This window comes from Panthera leo, chromosome A2 (genome assembly GCF_018350215.1).
Source record: "Panthera leo isolate Ple1 chromosome A2, P.leo_Ple1_pat1.1, whole genome shotgun sequence".
NCBI classification, from domain to species: Eukaryota; Metazoa; Chordata; class Mammalia; order Carnivora; family Felidae; genus Panthera; species Panthera leo.
Window position 1 is genome coordinate 57,106,804 of NC_056680.1, and position 21,496 is coordinate 57,128,299.

The 21,496-nt window shown below is 41.8% G+C and overlaps 1 protein-coding gene across 2 annotated transcripts in view; it reads left to right on the plus strand.

Moving 5' to 3' along the window:
- Positions 1 to 238: 238 nt before the first annotated feature.
- Positions 239 to 21,496, plus strand: part of RPN1 (ribophorin I) — a 31,044-nt gene continuing 9,786 nt past the window's right edge. Inside the window, exons 1-6 of one of the 2 annotated variants that reach the window (XM_042912353.1) lie at positions 693 to 963; positions 1,627 to 1,749; positions 4,168 to 4,232; positions 8,772 to 9,078; positions 17,197 to 17,406; positions 19,053 to 19,245. In XM_042912353.1, coding sequence (XP_042768287.1) covers positions 1,678 to 1,749; positions 4,168 to 4,232; positions 8,772 to 9,078; positions 17,197 to 17,406; positions 19,053 to 19,245 — 847 coding nt within the window. In that variant the 5' untranslated portion in view covers positions 693 to 963; positions 1,627 to 1,677. Of the gene's footprint in view, positions 564 to 692; positions 964 to 1,626; positions 1,750 to 4,167; positions 4,233 to 8,771; positions 9,079 to 17,196; positions 17,407 to 19,052; positions 19,246 to 21,496 lie in introns of those variants that run through there. The other variant, XM_042912344.1, reaches the window with a different exon arrangement.

The window sequence follows — 21,496 nt, forward strand, 5'->3', positions numbered from 1 at the left end:
TAAGCTGTCGCCTAGGGTTTAGTTTCTCCGTTTGCAGAAGACACTGTGGCTTCTGTCTTGGTTGCTGTCGCTCTCTGGAGCAGAAAGCCATTGTTCTCCCAGGAGAGGAGATTGGCAAAGGTGAAGGCGTGTGCAGTCGGGCGCCCCGCAGGCCTCCCGTTGCCCTGGAGACGGGGTCCTTCCTCCGTGGGCGCCGCCATCTTGTGGCGCCAGCCCGGGCCCAATGAGCAGCTGCACGGTGGCCGGAGGCGGGGCGGCGGCGGCGGCGCTCCGCGCGGCCTGCGGCTCAGCTCGTCCCGGTCATGGAGGCGCCCGCCGCCCGCCTGCTACTGCTTCTGCTGCTCGGGGCCTGGGCCCCGGCGCCGGGCAGCGCCTCCCCGGAGGCACCGCTGCTGGTCAACGAGGACGTGAAGCGCACGGTGGACCTCAGCAGCCATCTGGCCAAGGTGACGGCCGAGGTGGTCCTGGTGCACCCGGGCGGCGGCTCCTCGTCCCGCGCCGCCTCCTTCCTCCTGGCCCTGGAGCCCGAGCTCGAGGCCCGGCTGGCGCACCTCGGGGTACAGGTGAGTGCGAGCGGGCCTCGGGTGCCGCGCCCCTCCCGGCCTCGGAGGAAACGCGGAGCCGTGGGCGTCTGCGCGCGCTCGTTCCGCCGCCTCGGACACGTCAGCGTAAGGCTGCTGGAGAGCGGCCGCCGCCCACGTGGGCAACCGCCCCGACCGCGGTCCCCCAGTCCTCACCGCGGGCCCCTCCTGGGCCGCCGGGCGGACCCCGCGGCTGGCCTCGGGCCGTGCGAGCCCCCCAGTCCGGGGAAGCCAGGGGAGGGGCCGCCTCTGGAAGGGCCTGACGGGGCGCGGGAGTGCAGCAAACTTGTCGTGTCCCACGACTTGACGCGGGAGCCCAACTGGAGGACCAAGACGTGAGCCCAGATGGGTATCATTCCCTTAATTCGGTGTCTGGCCCATTGTAGGTGCTTCGTTCTAGCCATCATCCCGTACGATCAGAAATGTAACATTGCGTGTTTTCCCGTTTGTAATTTGAAACCGTTGTTGTAATGTACTTAAGGTTGCTAAGAATGCTTTTTAAATTTTGTCCCTCTCCTTAAAGTTATTTTAAAAAGGCATATAGGTAATGAAACCTCTTTTGAACTGTACAGAAAGGTACAGTCCCAATTCACTCCCTTCCCCCTACCGGTTCTCATTCTTGGACTTACCAGTATAGGGCTTGGAAGTTTGCTATTGTTCTTGTTCACGGCGTTTCAGTGAACACTTTTACAACTCGAGGAAAGGAAACGTTGGCTTACGTAGTCATAGGTTTGGCTTTTTATTGCTATTTTCATTAAACAACATCCGTTAAGTGATTACCCAATTATTTGTTGCGAGGAGAATAGTCATTACAGTGTCATACTGTAAGTACACCTTCCTCTCTGACCGAAACTGGAGCTATAAAGCTGGGTTTATAGAGATCATACTTCTGAAACGACTCCTGTTCCCTTTTGTGCCTTGTCCATGATGGAACGCACGGTTTTACTCAAAGGTGTGTGTAAAGATGGATCAAAACTTCATTTAAGTTGGTGCTGCCACCTTTGAATGTTTTGAATGTTAAATCCCATTCTTTTATTCAAACTAGTCCTGATTTATTGAAGTTGCCACGAGACGGTAGCAGAAGCCGTCTGCCATCATGCTGGAGAATGCTTTTGAGCAAGCTAGATTACCGTACCACATGTCTTACTGGCAGTCTGCTTTGTGTTGGGTAGGTCGTTTAAGTGCATTCTCTTTAACCCTCACAACGACCCTTTGAGGTGTGTGTAGGCCTACTGCGGGTGAGGAGTGCAGTCTAGGAGTTATTTAAACCTCCCTGTGTCAGGTTTTAGAGCAATGAGTGAACCTGGGCTTAGGTTAGTTTCAAACGTTGTGTGCTCTTCGCTTTACCACGTTGCCTCATTTGGTCCAGATGTCTCTGTGGTAGGGTTGTGTTGGGATGTAAGAGCGGCAGTCACATTACCAAATTTATTCAAAATCATTTAATTTCGTAGTTTCATGAGAGGCACAAGTTAAATGGAGGTATGTGTTCCCTTATACTCCTGTCCCAATGGGAAGTGTAACTGGACGTTACACTTAGCAAAGAGGGTGTGTTCTCTTCAACGGTTGACTTGGAGGCGTTGGTGAGATGGCCAGAAGTTTTTTCAGTAGGTTATCTTCAGCCCTCCATGTAGAATATGAGGAACTGCTTTGAAGGGACAATGGTGATTACTGATGAGGAGCTAGTGGTTCCTCATCTTAGTACCAGGACCCATCTTAGTATTTGTCCTGTCGTATGACCCTATATTTGAGATCTTTTGTCTCTCTGATCTTTTATTAATTAATATCTTTTATTAAGACAAATCAACATATAATTGAATAGTGATAAGCACGAGTGTACTAGAATGTTACCATTGTGATAAAATTCCAAAGTGATGAAATTTGTTTTTATTAGCCTGTAGAGCTTTATTGAGGATGGCTGTATAATTACTTTTAGGCATTTTATTTATTATATCTTTTTTTTTTTTTAAAGGATTTTATTTTTATTTTCAACGTTTTTTATTTATTTTTGGGACAGAGAGAGACAGAGCATGAACGGGGGAGGGGCAGAGAGAGAGGGAGACACAGAATCGGAAACAGGCTCCAGGCTCCGAGCCATCAGCCCAGAGCCTGACGCGGGGCTCGAACTCACGGACCGCGAGATCGTGACCTGGCTGAAGTCGGACGCTCAACCGACTGCGCCACCCAGGCGCCCCTAAAGGATTTTATTTTTAATCCCTATACCCGAAGTGGGGCTGGGACTTACAACGCTGAGATCAGGAGTTGCATGCTCTACCCACTGAGGCAGCCAGGCACCCCTTTTTATTTACTTATTTATTTATTTATAAAATGTTTACTTATTTTGAGAGAGAGAGCGCGTGTGCAGTAGGGGCAGAAAGAGAGGGAGAGAGAATCCCAAGCTGCGCAGAGCCTGACTTGGGCTCTAGTCTCGCTAACCATGATCACATGAACCATGAGATCATGACCTGAGCCAAAATCAGGGGTCAGAGGCTTAACTGACTGAGCCAGCCCGATGCCCTAGGCATTTAAAAATATTAAAAATAGGGGCTCCTGGGTGACTCAGTTGGTTAAGCATCTGACTTTGGCTCAGGTCACGATCTCACGGTTTGTGAGTTCAAGCCCCACGGGCGCTGTGCTGACAGCTCAGAGCCTGGAGCTTGCTTCGGATTCTGTGTCTCCCTCTTTCTCTGCCCTCCCTGACTTGTACTCTGTCACTTTTTCTCTAAAAAATAAACATTAAAAAAATTTTTAAAAATGTTAAAAATGGCTTCTTCTTTGTTATAGTTCTGTGTACCCTACTGGGAAAAAGTTCTTCAGCCCAAAAAGTAGTCTTAATTTTTTTTTTTTTTTTTTTTTTTTTTTTTTTTAGTAGAGGTTGGGTTGGCAGAGAGATCAGTGTGCATAAGTGTTTTCCTTATAGTCTGTTCTACAGTCTCACGATTCAGGGTGTCTACTCTGGGATAGACCCTGCAGCCTGCTGGAGTTAATATTTTCTTCCTGGTTATACATCTGGTGCAGTGAAGGATAAGAATAAGGGAGTGTGATAAGCAGTGGCTGTTGGCTCCTTCTCCCCAAGGGCTTAGGCCACTGTTGACTTCTTTTATGCAAGTATAACCAGTTTTGGCCCCATGGGAGACTTTTCTACCACAACAGTAAATAATCCTATTTATTTTCTGTGCACATGTGTATTTGAATGTAAATGAAGAAGAAAACATTGCCTTTATATTTGGAAATGTAAAGTGTGAGTATAAATTGTTTTTTAAAGTTTATTTGAGAGAGAGTACCTGCCACAAGCCTAATTTTTATTTATATGTGTGTATTTGATCATTCAGGAGAATGTTAGGTACTTATAGAGCTCATTATACAGCTTATTCAGTGCAAAAGTAAGTCTTTGGCAATGTTCTTATGTTTCAGATGAAAAAAAAAAAACATTACTGAAACCAGAATTCAGTCTTTAAAAAGTTCTGGTAGTTTGAGTACTTCACTGTGGACATTCTGAGGCAGTTAGTTAATTGTTGACTCAAACTTAGAGACAAAAGACATAAAAAAAAAAAAAAAAAAAAGAATAACCTCTTCTGTCCTGTTACAGGTGAAGGGAGAAGATGAGGAAGAGAACAATCTAGAAGTACGAGAAACCAAAATTAAGGGTAAAAGGTAAGCTACCAAACAGAGTATCTGCATATCTTTTTCTTGTTACAGGTTATCAGATCGCGGTAGGAATCATAAGGTAGGATAGTTGCTTCGGAAATAAATACAGTGTTCGGTGTTTTAGAGGCTGTTTCAATTAATATAGTGTGTGGTAGTCTGCTAATCCCTGTGGGGATAGGGATCCCCAGCCAATGGGTGGAGAGCTGGTATGTGAGAACTCCAGGCCGTTGGCCTCAACAAATAGCCACCCATTTGTTGTTGCTACCATTCTCTTTCCAAAGGGCAGGTAGCTCTTACCCCTTTACCTCTTCTTGAGCCTTCAGAGCACTGAAAGTGATGTTTCTTTGCAAGAGGTAGACTGAGCTCTGTGAAGGCTGGGGTTGGGCTTACCTTGTTCTCTGCTTTAACCTCAGCACCCAGCAAGGGGCCTGGCACTTCTTAGTTACTGTAAAACACTTTGTTAAGGATATTTTCCAAAATACATATAAAGCAGGAAGAATTGAATACAGAACCCTCGTATATCTTATCACACAGCTTCAGCAGTTATCAGTATGTTGCATGGTGTATACTGGGCACTGAAATATTTGTTGAATGAATGATGTAGGAAGAAAACATTTTTTATTTTTATTTTACTTATTTATTTAAATTTTATTTTTTTAAAATATACATCCAGGGGCGCCTGGGTGGCTCAGTCGGTTAAGCGTCGGACTTCAGCTCAGGTCATGATCTCACGGTCCGTGAGTTCGAGCCCCATGTCAGGCTCTGTGCTGACAGCTCGGAGCCTGGAGCCTGCTTGGGATTCTGTGTCTCCCTCTCTGTCTGACCCTCCCCTGTTCATGCTTTGTCTCTCTCTGTCTCAAAAATAAATAAACATTAAAAAAAAAAAAATTAAAAAAAAAAATAAAATAAAATATACATCCAAATTCGTTAGCATATAGTGCAACAATGATTTCAGGAGTAGATTCCTTAGTGCCCCTTACCCATTTAGCCCATCCCCCCTCCTACAACCCCTCCAGTAACCCTCTGTTCTCTGTATTTAAGCATCTCTTATGTTTTGTTCCCCTCCCTGTTTTTATATTATTTTTGTTTCCCTTCATGTTCATCTGTTTTGTCTCTTAAAGTGCTCATATGAATGAAGTCATGTGATTTTTGTCTTTCTCTGACTAATTTCGCTTAGCATAATACCTTCCAGTTCCATCCACATAGTTGCAAATGGCAAGATTTCATTCTTTTTGATTGCCGAGTAATACTCCGTCGTTTATGTATACCACATCTTCTTTATCCATTCATCTGTCGGTGGACATTTGGGCTCTTTCCATACTTTGGCTGTTGTCAATAGTGCTACTATAAACATGGAGGTGCATATGCCCCTTCGAAATGGCATCCCTGTATCCCTTGGATAAATACCTAGTAGTGCAATTACTGGGTTGTAGGGTAGTTCTATCTTTAATTTTTTGAGGAAACCCCCATATTATACTGTTATCCAGAGTGGCTGCACCAGCTTGCATTCCCATATTTTAATTTTTTTAATGTTTGTTTATTTTTGAGAGGGAGCGATAGAGTGCAAGCCGGGGAGGGGCAGAGAGAGAGAGAGGGAGACACCAAATCCGAAGCAGGCTCCAGGCTCTGAGCTGTTAGCACAGAGCCCAACATGGGGCTTGAACTCACGAACCATGAGATCATGACCTGAGCCGAAGTCAGATGCTTAACTAATTGAGCCACCTAGGAGCCCCAAAAGAAATTTTTTAGGTTAGTGATTCTTTTTTTTTTTTTTTTTTTAATGTTTATTATTTTGTTTTTGAGGGTGAGAGCGAGCGAGCAGGGGAAGGACAGGGAGAGAGGGAGACACAGATCAGAGGCAGGCTCCAGGCTCTGAGCTGTTAGCACAGAGCCTGACATGGGGCTTGAACTCATGAGCTGTGAGATCATGACTTGAGCCGAAGTCAGACGTTTAACTGAGCCACCCAGGTGCCCCTAGATTAGTGATTCTTTTTTTTTTTTTTTTATTTTTTTTTATTTTATTTTTGGGACAGAGAGAGACAGAGCATGAACGGGGGAGGGGCAGAGAGAGAGGGAGACACAGAATCGGAAACAGGCTCCAGGCTCCGAGCCATCAGCCCAGAGCCTGACGCGGGGCTCGAACTCACGGACCGCGAGATCGTGACCTGGCTGAAGTCGGACGCTTAACCGACTGCGCCACCCAGGCGCCCCTAGATTAGTGATTCTTAACTGGGGGAGGGAATGGTCATGTCCTGCTCCCACCCTGCCCAGGACATTTGGCAATCTTTGGAGACATTTTTAGTTACAGCTGAGGGGTGCTACTGGCATCTAGTGGGTAGAGCCAGGGATGCTGCTAAACATCTATAATACCCAGGATGAGTCCCTCCTCCCAGCAGAGAGTTCTCCACTCACAAATGCCAGTAGTGCTAAGAAATCCTGTTTGCTCAGGCAAATAGCTTTAGCTTATGCTGCAGTTTATCATAAAAAGAAGAAAAATAATTTGATTCTTAACTAGCAAACCATTGAGCCTTACAGCTATTGGTCCCCATACAATTTAGAAAGTGTTAAGTTCGGTCTCCCTGCTTGGCAGAGGTTTTGTTTGTTTGTTTGTTTCTGTTTTTTTTGTTTGTGTGTGTGGTGTTTTTTTTTTTTTTTTTTTTTGCTTGGCAGAGTTTTAAAAACTTTTCTCATTAGTTTTGAATTTTTTTAAAAATGAGAATATGACTTAATTATTGTTCTCTTTCTTTCTTTCTTTCTCTTTTTTTATGTTTATTTTTGAGACAGAGACAGAATAGGAGCAGGGGAGGGACAGAGAGAGGGAGATAATAGAATCTGAAGCAGGCTCCAGACTCTGAGCTGTCAGCACAGAGCCCGACCTGGGGCTTGAACTCATGGACCATGAGATAATGACCTGAGCTGAAGTCAGACACTTAACTGGCTGAGCCACCCAGGTGCCCCAATAACAATTTTTTTCTTATGCATTTGCTCATTCATACAAAATTTTATGTAATGGTATATCAATGGGATCATTTTAAATTTATTAATCTATGTAAAGCTTAATGGCAACATTAAACAAGTCATTTATCCTGCAGCCCTAATGCGACCACTGAAATATCTTTGTTCTGATCTGTGAAAAAATCTCCTTATACACCAGTATAGTCAGCTCTGTGCTGTCTGCCCAGCCTTTTATCAACCAGACACCTTCATTAGCTGGTGCTTCTGAGTTGCAGTAAGAATTGATGTTTCTAATGATGACCCTGGAGCACTGAAAGGTTGTTAATGTGAGATTCAGTTTTGCTGGGACATGTCATTTGAAAAGGTGGGGTTGTGTCACAGTGTGTCGATGGGCTGGAGGGAGAAAGAGTTTGGGGGTTAATTAGGGAGAGATGCAATGATCTAGGCAAGGGAGAGTTGCTTGAACTGAGGTGGGCAGCAGTGGAAAGCCAGGAAGGGATGAATTTGAGCAACATTCTAAGGCAGAATTAACCAGATATTGAGGATGGAGTAGAGTGAGGCATCAGAACATGCCAGAAGGTTTGGTTTAGAAATGGTTAGATGGTGGTAATAACAGAGTAAGGAATCAGGATCATGAATGATACAGGTGTGTTCAGTGGTCAGTAGAGCTGTCTAGTGAACATTTGAAAATAGGAGTTTAGTGCTCAGGGCAGAGTGTGGGAAGAGAAGCAACTTGAAGCCAAGAATTGGTTAAGACTACCCTGGGAAAAGGTGTAGGGCTTATATTTTGAGTGGGTACTTTAGAGTAGGGATAGGATGTGTGATGGTGTAACTGATGAACACATGTCAGTTCTTCAAGGCGTGTCAGCAAAAGTGATCCACGTTCTGACCTTGGAGGACAAATTGCATGGAAGCATGTTAAATGCCTTTAATTTTCCACTGACGGTTTCTGAGTCTACCAAAAATTATCTCCTGGCTTAGAAAACTCAGGTTCATTTTTGAGTTAATATCTTCTGGATTTTAGTAGTTTCCAGGGCATCTCTTTTTGTTTAAAATGCTAGTAGCTTAATTTTTATTTTAGTTATTAGAGTGATAACAAGCTCATAAAACGGATTGGAAAAAAATAACAAAATGAAGCTTAACCTCCACGAGACGATTACCATTAACATTTCAGAAACATTCATTGTAATGTTTTTCTTCACATATATTTATATGTTTATACTTTAGGAAGGAATCATACTGTGTTGTTTGTAAACTGATTTCTGTTATTTGCATCGGATGTGGAAATGCTTAATATCTCTACAGATCCAAACATCTTTTTTAGTGGCTGCCAGAATTCCTCTGCTGTAATGCTTTTAGCTATTATCCTGTTGTTGGACTTTTATGTTTTGTACTCCATTATTATTATAAACAACTTTGAAATAATACCCATACATTTGTCTTAAAAGGCTTAAATTAGTAGGTTAAAGGTGATCTCTTGAAGATAACTGCTTTTGTCTTTGGTACAAAATGTTGCTGTGACCTTGAGTTGCTAGCCCTGTTTTCAAAAACCCTTCATCTCTTAATTCTCTTGCCTTGTTCTTCCTCCAGTGGGAGATTCTTCACAGTCAAGCTCCCGGTTGCTCTCGATCCTGGGGCCAAGGTTTCAGTCATCGTGGAGACAGTCTATACCCATGTGCTTCAGCCGTATCCGACCCAGATCACCCAGTCAGAGAAACAGTTTGTAGTGTTCGAGGGGAACCATTATTTCTACTCTCCCTATCCGACTAAGACACAGACGATGCGTGTGAAGCTTGCCTCCCGAAATGTGGAGAGCTACACCAAGTTGGGGAATCCCACGCGCTCTGAGGACGTCCTGGATTATGGACCTTTCAGAGACATCCCTGCTTATAGTCAGGTAGGCTTGTGTGGAGTCCATTCTGTCTCTCTTTCCTTCAGAGAGTCTCTTCTGGAGTGACTGCTAGTTGACTGGCTGTGAAACTACTAGTTTCACCTGCTGTGAAATGACTCCATGGGGGTCACCTTTCTCATTTTGGGAGTACAGATAGAGGTTCGGAGGTTTAGGAGGATTTTTTCAAAAGGCTCTAATAAGGAAAAACATGGCAAATGAACCTTATAAATTTTGCAACTTGGAGTTTTTCAGGCAGTGACACATGAGCTGAGCCGAATTACTGCATAAGAATTTAGGACCTGACAAAGGCTAATATTAGCCAATGACAATGATTACTAGAGATTGCTGAGGTTGAAGGAGACAGAGTTTATCTGCAGGTACTGCAGGAGGTTTCCTAATACCGAACCCCAAATGTAGACAGTAGTGTCTGTACAAATAAGATGGGCCAAGGCAGGTCTCTCCCCTTGGAAGTCTTGCCAACAGATGAAGTGAGATCTCAAACTGCCTGTGGGCAAGTATGCCAGACGGAGAAGAGGAGCTGGACAGAACATGCCTTGTCCATCCCTCTCAAATTTACAATTACTTAGGGTGTATGGGTCCTCTGGACAAAAAGGCCCAGAGTCTTATACTAACAGAACTCCCATCACATGAAATTAAATGTGAGCCCAGAGGCATTAACTTCCTAAATGCATGCAGGCAGTGGAGGAGAAGGGGATTTGGGAAGGGAGAACAACTTGCTGGCTGTCTTTTGTCCTGGGCTCTGTAGTTAGTGTATTCAGTATGATCATTCATTTCATTGAATCATAGTTAAAAAACATAGTTAAAATATTTGTTTTTATCCTCTAGGTATAGAGGAGGAAACAGACTCGGTGAAGCTAAATGACTCTTCCAAGACTAGAGTAACAAATAGAGTAGCTTCCAGGGACGGTGGGCAGTTGTGTGTAGCACAGTGTTAGCAAATATACTCACATGAAAAAATAATAATACAAAATAAGGAGGTAGCATTTGGAGAGCTGAAGTGGGGGTTGGGGGAGAAGGACAAGGCATTGTGGGTAGAGGTCTGGAGATGGGAGACCAGGCGCTGTGCTGGCTGGGGTGGCTGCTGGGGTCATAAGGCAGTCTGCCTTACTGAGCCTAGGCGTTGGGCCTTAAATACAGAGGGAGCAGTCAAGGCTTAAAAAAGACTTTGTTGTTACAGGAAAGTTCAAACATATCCAGGAGTATGGAAAATAGTATAAGCTCCCATACACCGATCACTTAGATTCAGTGGTTTTCACAATATTACTGCACTTGAGCGCTCTCTTTTTCCTCTGCTGTAATATTTTAAACCAAATCTTGGGAGGAATCCTGTCATTTCAACCCATGTACTTGTTTATCATCTCTAAAATACATGGAGGGAAAAAAAATGAATAAAATAAAATACATGGAGGAGTGTCCGGGTGGCTCAGTTGGTTAAGTATCCTGACTTTGGCTCAGGTAAAGATCTCATGGTTCATGGGTTCAAGCCCCACATCGGGCTCTCTGCTGTCAGCACAGAGCCTGCTTCGGATCTTCTGCTCCCCTCCCCTTCACTTGCTCTCTCAAAAATAAACATTAAAAAAAAAAAATAACATGGATATTTAAGACTTCTTTTCATCTCTGTGTTTAGAACATATGTTAATGAGGATGTACAGTCAAAATAGTTCTAATGTCACTTGAAATAATTATTTCTTTCTCAGATGTCAGTTTGACATAGTTAGGGCTATTCATTTTGGGTCATTTTCAACTGTTAAGAATTTATTTTAATTTAATTTTATAAAATGATGGTATAGTGGGAGAACTTTAGCTTCCACTTTTACCTTCTGTCTGTTCTTGGTGACCATGTATACTAGTTTTTGGTTTATTTTTCTAAATTTTTTTTTTTTTAAGTTTATAAATTTATTTTCGAGAGAGAGAGTGTGAGCAGGGGAGGGAGAGAGAGAGGGAGAGCGAGAATACCAAGTAGGCTCCGTGCTCAGTGCAGAGTCTGATGTGATGTGGGGTTTAATCTCACAATGGTGAGATCATGACCTGAGCAGAAATCAAGTCGGATACCTAACCGACTGGGCTACCCTGACACCCCTCTAATTTTTTTTTCTATGAATATATGTAGACTGTAGTAAATGTATTTATGTTCCCCCATTTCTCTAAAATTAGCACCCTGTGTTTACTGTGGCCCCATGGGTTTTGGGGGGGAGTGAGAGTGACGCTCTGTGATTCCTGGTGTAGTTACCATGTGGATAGAGAGTCCTGGGGGCTCATACTTCTGGAGCTGAGGGACTGGCCACTCTGTGGGTTGTGTTTCCTCTAACTGCATATTTATTTCTTTTTCTTAAAACTGAGTGACCATTCATTTCATGTTAAGGACAGAGGTTTGTTTATTCTCCTACATAGGCTTTTAAATTTTGAATATTTTGGATTTTTGACTTCATTTTATTTTATTTATTTACTTAACAATTTTTATATTTTTTGAAAAGTTTATTCATTTAATACTTCTGAGAGAGAACGCATGTATGTGTGTGCACAAGTGGGGTAGGGGCAGAGAGAGAGAGAGAGGGAGGGAGGGAGACACAGAATCTGAAGCAGGCTCCAGGCTCTTGAACTGTCAGCACAGAGCCTGATGTGGGGCTCAAACTCACAAACTTAGAGATCATGACCTGCACCGAAGTTGGACACTTTACCGACTGAGCCACCCAAGCACCCCTCTTACTTCATTTTATTTTTTATTTTTTTTATTTTTTTTTTTAGCGTTTATTTATTTTTGAGACAGAGAGAGACAGAGCATGAACGGGGGAGGGTCAGAGAGAGGGAGACACAGAATCCGAAACAGGCTCCAGGCTCCAGGCTCCAAGCTGTCAGCACAGAGCCTGACGCGGGGCTCGAACTCACGGACCGCGAGATCGTGACCTGAGCCGAAGTCGGCCGCTCAGCCGACTGAGCCACCCAGGCGCCCCACTTCATTTTAAAATAATAAAATGTTCATGAGATACTTACTTGGCAAATATAGAGGAAAATGTGATGCCAGTTGACATCCACTTTTGACATTGTCGTAACTGAGTCCTTTCTAAGCATAGGGACTTTTTAATGTGGGAATCATATTGTGTATAAAGTATTGCATGATACTTTTGCCTCCTAGGATATTCTGTAAACATTTTACATTACCTTTGTAAACCGTTTTTAATAGCCACTTAAGATCCTATGATTTAGTGTATCTTACAGTATATTTGCCAAGTTTCCTATATGGTGGACAGTTAGGTTTTAAAAAGTTTAATACTATGGCACAAAAACAGACATTCGGATCAATGGAACAGAATAGAGAACCCAGAAATGGACCCCAAACGTATGGCCAACTAATCTTTGACAAAGGAAAGAATATCCAATGAAATAAAGACAGTCTCTTCAAGTGGTGCTGGGAAAACTGGACAGTGACATGCAGAAAAATGAATCTGGACCACTTTCTTAAACCATACACAAAACTAAACTCAAAATGGATGAAAGACCTAAACGTCAGATTTGACCTTGGCCGCAGCAACTTCTTACTCAACATGTCTCTGGAGGCAAGGGAAACCAAAGCGAAAATGAACTATTGGGACCTCATCAAAATAAAAAGCTTCTGCACAGTGAAGGAAACAATCAGCAAAACTAAAAGGCAACCAACGGAATGGGAGAAGATATTTGCAAATGACATATCCGATAAGGGTTAGAATCCAAAATCTGTAAAGAACTTAATCCAACTCAACACCCAAAAGTCAAACAATCCAGTGAAGAAATGGGCAAAAGACAGGAATAGACACTTCTCCAAAGAAGACATCCAGATGGCCAACTGACACATGAAAAAATGCTCAACATCTCTCATCATCAGGGAAATACAAATCAAAACCACAATGAGAGACCACCTCACTCCTGTCAGAATGGCTAACATTAACAACTCAGGCAACAACAGATGTTGGCAAGGATGTGGAGAAAGAGGATCCCTTTTGCACTGCTGGTGGGAATGCAAACTGGTGCAGCCACTCTGGAAAACAGTATGGAGGTTCCTCAAAGAACTAAAAATAGAGCTACCCTATGACCCAGCAGTTGCACTACTAGGCATTTATCCATGAGATACGGGTGTGTTGTTTCGAAGGGGCACATGCACCCCAATGTTTGTAGCAGCACTGTCAAAAATAGCCAAAGTATGGAAAGAGCCCAGATGTCCATCGACGGATGGATAAAGATGTGGTATATAGATACAATGGAGTATTACTCAGCAATCAAAAAGAATGAAATCTTGCCATTTGCAACTACATGGATGGAACTAGGGGGTATTATGCTAAGTGAAATTAGAGAAAGACAAATGTCATATGACTTCACTCATATGAGGACTTTAAGAAACAAAACAGATGAACATAAGGGAAGGGAAGAAAAAATAATATAAAAACAGGGAGGGGGACAAAACAGAAGAGACTCATAAATATGGAGAACAAACAGGGTTACGGGGGGGGGGGTGTGGGAGGGGGGGATGGGCTAAATGGATAAGGGGCATTAAGGAATCTACTCCTGAAATCATTGTTGCACCATATGCTAATTAACTTGGATGTAAATTGAAAAAAAATAAATTATTAAAAAAAAAATAGAACTCAATAGCCAAATTATGAAAGAGCCCAAATAAAGAAGATGTGGTATATATACTCAATGGAATATTACTTGGCAATCAAAAAGAATGCAGTCTTGCCACTTGCAACAGCGTGGATGGGACTAGAGTGTATTATGCTAAATGAAATACGCCAGTCAGAAAAAGATCAGTCTCATATGATTTCACTCATATGTGGAATTTAAGCAGCACAACAGATGAACATAGAGGAAGAGAAGGAAAAATAAGATAAAAATAGAGAGGGAGGCAAACTGTAAGAGGTCTTAAACACAGAGAACAAATTAAGGGTTTCTGGAGGGGAGGTGGATAGGGAAAGGCTAAATGGGTGATGGGCATTAAGGAGGGCACTTGTTGGGACGAGCACTGGGTGTTATATGTAAGTGATGAATCACTGGGTTCTACTCCTGAAACCACTACTACACTGTATGTTAACTAACTTGAATTGAAAAAAAAAAAGTTTAATACTATAACGTTAATATCTTTGCATATGACTTTTTATATATTGTTAGGGTAGATTTTCTTTTAAATGTTTGTTTATTTTTGAGAGAGAGCAGGGGACAGGCAGAGAGAGAAGGGAGAGAATCTGAAGCAGTCTCCACGCTGCTAGAGAGCCCGATGCGGGGCTCGAACTGACGAACCGTGAGATTGTGATCTGAGCCGAAGTGGGCCACTAAACTGAGCCACCTAGGCGCCCCTCTTTTAAAGTTTTTACTTTAATTCCAGTTAGATAACATACGGTGTAGTATTAGTTTCAGGAGTACAATGCAGTGATTAAACCATGCAACACCTAGTGCTCATTGCATCCAGTGTAATCCTTAATCACCTTCACCTATTTAACCCATCCCCCCACCCTCCTCCACTCTGATAGCCACCAGTTCTTTATAGTTACGAACCTGTTTCTTGGGGCGCCTGGTGGCTCAGTCGGTTAAGCATCCAACTTCAGCTTGGGTCATGATCTCATGGTTTGTGTGTTCAAGCCCTGCATGGGTCTTTGTGCTGGCAGTGCCCTTCTTCTCAAAAGGAGAGAGAGAGAGATTGTTTTGTGTTTGTCTTGCTCTCGCTGACTTATTTTGCTAAGCACTATATTATGTTGTGTATGTGTATGCCACATCTCATCCATTCATTGGTTGACAGACACTTGGGCTGATTCCATATCTTGGCTATTGTAAATAATGCTGCTATAAACATAGAGGTGCATGTATCCCTTTGAATTGGTGTTTTTGTATTTTTGGGGTGAGTACCCCGTAGTTTCAGTAGTGCTGGATCATAAGGTAGTTCTGTTTTTAACTTTTTGAGGAACCTCCACACTGTTTTCCAGAGTGGATGCACCAGTTTGCGTTCCCACCAACAGTGCACGCACAAGGGTTCCCTTTTCGCGCATCCTCACCAACACCTGTTTCTTGTGTTGTTGAGTTTAGCCTTTCTCAAGAGTTGTGAGATGATACCTGACTGTAGTTATTTGCATTTCCCTCATGTTGGGTGATGAGCATCTTTTCATGTGTTTGTCAGCCATAGGATAGATTTTCTGAAGTAAAAGTTTTTAAATTAAGGCATATGAACATTTAAAAATGTTTTTTTTGAATGTTTATTTTTGAAAAAGGGCATCCGCACGCACAAGTGGGGGAGGAGGGGGCGGGGGGCTGACACAGAGGATCTGAAGCTGGCTCTATGCTGACAGCAGAGAGCCTGATGTGGGGCACAAACTCACAAACCGCCACATCACGATCTGAGCTGAAGTCAGATGCTTAACCGACTGAGCCACCCAGGTGCCCCTAAAAATCTTTTGATGCATATTGCCAAGTGGTTTTTCAAAGGGTTAAGCCAATTTATCATGGCATCAGCAGTCAGAAACTGCTGGTTTCCTTGCACCCTTGTCACTATTGGCATTAAATAATACGATATGGATGAAGTTGAACTTTTAAAAATCCAGTCCTAGAATGAGTGAATAAAGTAGTAGGATATATGAGAATGAATACAGTGTCCTTTTCATGGTCTTTTGGGGAAGAAGGGTATTTTTTTGATCCTTCTGTCCTTTTAGATACCATTTTTTAAGGTTCCAGGTGTGTATTCATAGAGGGGCATTTATATTACTTAGTGATTGGGAGGAATTAATACTAATTTCAGTGGTGAAATTGGCAAAGTGGAGGAGGAATTGCCAAAAGTATTTCCTTTAATTCTCTGAGATGTCATTGGGAGGCAGTATTTACTGTGGAGGAGTGCGGAGCCAGAACTACAGAGTTGAAGACCCGAAGACTTAGTATTGCCACTTAGATTCATTTATGACCTTGAATATGTTAAAACTGCTGGGCCTCGGTTTTTTTAATTTGTAAAATGAGATGGGTAGTACCTCACTGTGTTGTTTTGAGCATTAAATGATCATACATTTGTTTAGAGCTCATAAAAGTGACTACCAGATAACATGTTAGCTCCATATGTGTTAGCTGAAAAAGTCTTCCATGAACTTTTCTTTATAAGTCTTCTTATGTGCTAGAAAAATTCAGTAATGTTATGAATCATCCTCAGTTTTGAGGTTATTTGCTAGCTCATTGGGTAGAGATCATGTCTTTATTAGATCATGAATATTACCTAGTCACACTTTTTCTTTATTATAGTTTAAGGTTTCATTTTATGTTAAAACTGGAAAAATTATTTAAAAGGCAACTTAAAAAGCTCATTGTAGAAATTTTGCAAATAGAACGTACAAGGAGAAAGAAATAATCTATAACTGTTACTTGGGATTCTCATGTATTTCATTCCAGTTTTTTTTTTTTTTTTTTTTTTTTTTTTGTCCTTTTACTCATATGGTGGCTATAAGATGAGTGGAGCATAGAAGTTTTTGTTTTTAAAATACAAATGAAAAAAAAAATTAAAAAAAAAAAAAAAAAGAGGGGCGCCTGGGTGGCTCAGTCGGTTAAGCGTCCGACTTCAGCCCGGGTCACGATCTCGCGGTCCGTGAGTTCGAGCCCCGCGTCGGGCTCTGCGCTGATGGCTCAGAGCCTGGAGCCTGCTTCCGATTCTGTCTCCCTCTCTCTCTGCCCCTCCCCTGTTCATGCTCTGTCTCTCTCTGTCTCAAAAATAAATAAACGTTAAAAAAAAAAAAAATTTAAAATACAAATGATGGGGAGGGTGGGTGATGGGTATTGAGGGCACCTGTTGGGATGAGCACTGGGTATTGTATGGAAACCAATTTGACAATAAATTTCATATTAAGAACAAAACAAAATAAAAAAACCCACAAATGATACTTATGTTGGAACCTAAAGCAATTTTGTGTATCCTATTTTTCTATTTAATAATATATCCTGAATGTTTATTTCTGTATGCCAGTAAAAAGTTCCAGTAAGCGTCATTTTAGAATGTGGCCCACAGTAGATATACCATAATTTAACCATTCTGTTGCTGATACATGGATTGTCTCCAGTTTATTTGAAACTAGTATTGATTCATTTGTCACTTGTTTCCTTCCTTTATAGGATACTTTTAAAGTACATTATGAGAACAACAGCCCTTTCCTGACCATCACCAGCATGACCCGAGTCATCGAGGTCTCTCACTGGGGTAACATTGCTGTGGAAGAAAATGTGGACTTGAAGCATACAGGGGCTGTGCTGAAGGGGCCCTTTTCACGCTATGATTACCAGAGACAGCCAGATAGTGGAATAGCCTCCATCCGCTCATTTAAGGTATGGGGTCTTCAACCAGACAGTGGGAGAAAGTATCATTTTATCATATCTGCCCTTTCTTTTGCTTTTTTAAAGTATCTGAATATTGACCGTTGTTTGGGATTGTTTGGTGTTCAAGTAGTTGAGCTCACAGTGTTAGAACCAGCAGAAAGAATCTTTAAAAAAAAGTGCCCCCATTTGTATATGTAGGCCACGTGTTTGTTTGTTTTTTTAATGATTTTATTTATTTAGTTTTTGTTGTTTTTGGGGGTTTTTTATTTTTATTTTTAAATAATATCTACACCCACCATGGGTCTTACACTCATAACCCTGCAATCAAGAGTCGCATACTCCAATGACTGAGCCAGCCAGGTGCCCTAAAGTAGGCCATGTTTTTAAAAGAAAACTTGAATAATAGAAAAAGGAAGACCAAACCACCACCCAGACATTACTATTGCTCATATTTTAATATTTCTTTTTTCTTTTATAATGCTCTTTTAAAAAGATACGTGATTATATTGCATATGAAGTTGTATATACTTTTTGTCTTGTAAATAAGAGAGTGTACAGTGGAAAGCTGAAAACATGCACAGTTGAAAACCTCCTTGAGGGGTGCCTGGGTGGCTCAGTCAGTTGAGTGTCCGATTTCGGCTCAGGTCATGATCTCACATCCGTGAGTTCGAGCCCCGCGTCGGGCTCTGTGCTGACAGCTCAGAGCCTGGAGCCTGTTTCAGATTCTGTGTCTCCCTCTCTCTGACCCTCTCCCGTTCATGCTCTGTCTCTCTCTGTCTCAAAAAATAAATAAACGTTAAAAAAAAAGAAAACCCCCTTGAGAAACACAGACGTTAGGGGTGCTAGCCCCCCACACAGTTGAAAATCTGTGTATAACTTTTGACTCTCTGAAAATTTAACTACTTATAGCCTCCTGTTTTCTGGAAGCCTTCCTGATAACATAAACAGTCCATTATGACATTGTTTGGTATGTTGTATGTATTAATTATATACTACATTCTTATGTAAGCTCAAAGTAAGCTAGAGAAAAAAATATTAAGAAAATCATAAGGAAGAGAACATGGCGTTTAAGTACTGTATTTACTGAAAAAAAATCCACATATAAGTGGACTCATGCAGTTTATGAACAACTCATGTTGTTCAAGGGTCAGCTGTTCTTCTGTTTTATAGAAGGGCTCATTATGTGAATGGAAGTGTTAGCATTATTTCTTCCTGATTACGAAAAGATACTTACAGATTTGGAAGCCACAGTAAAGAGGTGGAGAAACCCTCCATGACCCTGCCACCTAGCGATTTGATGTAATTTCTTCCATTTTCATGTTTCTCTCCCTGCAGAGTAGTTTAAAGATTATTTTTATCTTTGTATTAATCGTTTAGTATTCGTAAAGGTATTTACAATTCTCTTCATTATTTATTGTTCAGGAGAATTTGGCTATTTACCATGATTGAGAAATAGTTACAATATCTAGAAATTTTGAAGCCTTGGGTGTGGGGATGGTAGTTAGACCTCTTTTTAGGTTGTTTCCAGTTTGGGGACTGTTTTAATTAAGTATTGTTACAAGGAGGCTCTTGGTGTAGAAAATCTTTTCTGTCATTAGGATCATCTCCTGTGAGTAAGTTTCTGGAGGCTTTCAGGCATGTCCCTTCTTTTGCAGACCATCCTCCCTGCTGCTGCCCAGGATGTTTACTACCGGGATGAGATTGGCAACGTTTCCACCAGCCACCTCCTTATTTTGGACGACTCTGTAGAGATGGAAATCCGGCCTCGCTTCCCTCTGTTTGGCGGGTGGAAGACTCATTACATTGTTGGCTACAACCTCCCAAGCTATGAGTACCTCTATAATTTGGGTCAGTCTTTAGTACTTAGTGCTTAGGGGAGAGACTATCATTATCTTTCATTTCCTGCATTTTTATTTCTACTGGTGTTCGTTTGTTTTGAGAATTACCAGTCGTTTTTGATGGGAAGAGGGAATTATCATTTTTTGGAAGGCTGGGATAGCAGGAACAACTTTTCATGGGTGGAGATAAATTACTGTTGTAAAAGTAATGCCTGCATATAATAGTTCACACAGCCTAGTCAAAATCCTTCTAACCCCTGGTTCCATCATAAGACAGAGCTGCGTAAGTTTTTTTTTAATTTGAGGTATTTAAAAAATTAAGGAAAACTCAGAATAATAAGCACTTTTATGCGAGCACCCAGAACTAATCATTATAATGATTTGGCCATATTTTCTTCAAGTCTTTCTTTTTAAAATCTTTTAAACACAAAATTGAATGTAGAAAACCATACAAAACAGATGTATAGCTCAGTAAATGACTAGAACACCTTGTAAACACCACTCAGGTCAAGAAGTTGAACTTTGCCAGCCAGCCAAAAGGCTCTCCATGTACCTCTTCCTTCCCCACAACCGTAGTTACCATCCTGACTCTTGGTAACCACTTTCTTGACTTTCTTCATAGCTTTATCACCCAAGTGTACTTCTCTAGATAATCTACTTTAGTCTTGCCCTTTCAAAAAATTCGATGTCTTATCAGTCTCTAATAATCCAGTCCCTCCTGTGTGTGTGTGTGTGTGTGTGTGTGTGTGTGTGTGTGTGTGTGTTGAATACAGTTTATCTGTTGAAGAACTTGAGCCACTGGTAGTGTAGTCTCCAGTCTGGATTTTGCTGACTGCTTACTCAAAATGCGGTTCCTGTATTATTCCTATATTATTCAGTGTATTCCTGTATCTTCTGTATTTCTTGCAAATTGATAGCTGTTAACCTTCCTTGCTGTCTTATGAAAAGACATTCTTGGTTCAACTTGTATATTTTCATTTCTTGTTTTTTGTTTTTTTTTAAGTTTTATTTATTTAAGTAATCTCTACACCCAGAGTGGGGCTCAAACTCACAACTTTGAGATTAAGAGTTGCATGCTCTTCTGACTGAGCCAGTCAGGCACTCCTCAACTTGTTTATTTTCTGTCCCAGACCTGGAATCAGCTTTTTCTCTTTAAAGCTCTGGTTTCTTCTTGTGGAAAAGGGTGTTTTAAGACCACAACCTGAGAACTAGGAATGTTCATTGTGCTTAGTTTGGTCAATTTCTAGGCCTTTTCGGGGCGCCTGGGTGTATCAGTCAATTAAGCATCTGACTCTTGATTTCGGCTCAGGTCATGATCTAACAGTTCATGAGTTCAAGCCCTACGTTGGGCTCCATGCTGACAGTGTGCAGCCTGCTTGGGATTCTCTCTTTCCCCCATCTCTCTGCTCCTCCCCCACTTACGAGCATGCTCGCTTGCTCTCTCTCTCTCAAAAATAAACTTAAAAAATTTTTTTCTAGGCCTTTTCAGTTAATGGAGTTAAGTATATATTATGTCTTTGTATAAACAAAATTATGAAGTTTTATAGTTACTTAATAGTATGAGCTATAGGGATTTTGTTCCTGTTATATCTGTACTTAGTTCCATACTGAGAATTCTTGTTCTGAAGGACAGAGAAGGTGACAGAATTAGAGCATTCCACACCTGCTACACAACAGTCTCAGAATAAAAACGATCACACTGCCACTTCCATATGGTTACTGAAAAGAGTTAGTTTATTTATTTATTTATTTTTGGAATATCCTCTCCCCATTCTGCCCCATTTTTTTTTTTAAAGTTTTTAAATGTTTATTATTTTTGAGAGAGAAAGAGAGGGAGAATGCAGATGGGAGAGGGGCAGAGAGAGAAGGAGACAGAGGATCCAAAGTGGGCTCTGTGCTAACTAACCGCAGCCAGCCCGATATGGGGCTTGAACTCCCAAACCATAAGGTCATGACCTGAGCCGAAGTTGGATGCCCAACTGACTGAGCCACTCTGGTGCCCCTCTACCCCATTTTTTGGTGTGCTGCATGTATACTATGTATATATCATCAGAACAAATAGCTGTTACACAGCATAGCTCCCCGCTTTTAACTCTGGTCTTAGCTCTGCAGTAAGTGTAGTTAATGCTCACCATATCAGTTTTTACATCGACTGATAAGGTCTCTATTCATTTTGATGACCTGAAGCTCATTCTCTAGTAGATTCCTTAGGAAGGGCTTGTAGGAATGAGTTCTTACATGTTAACAGGTTGTGCCTTTTG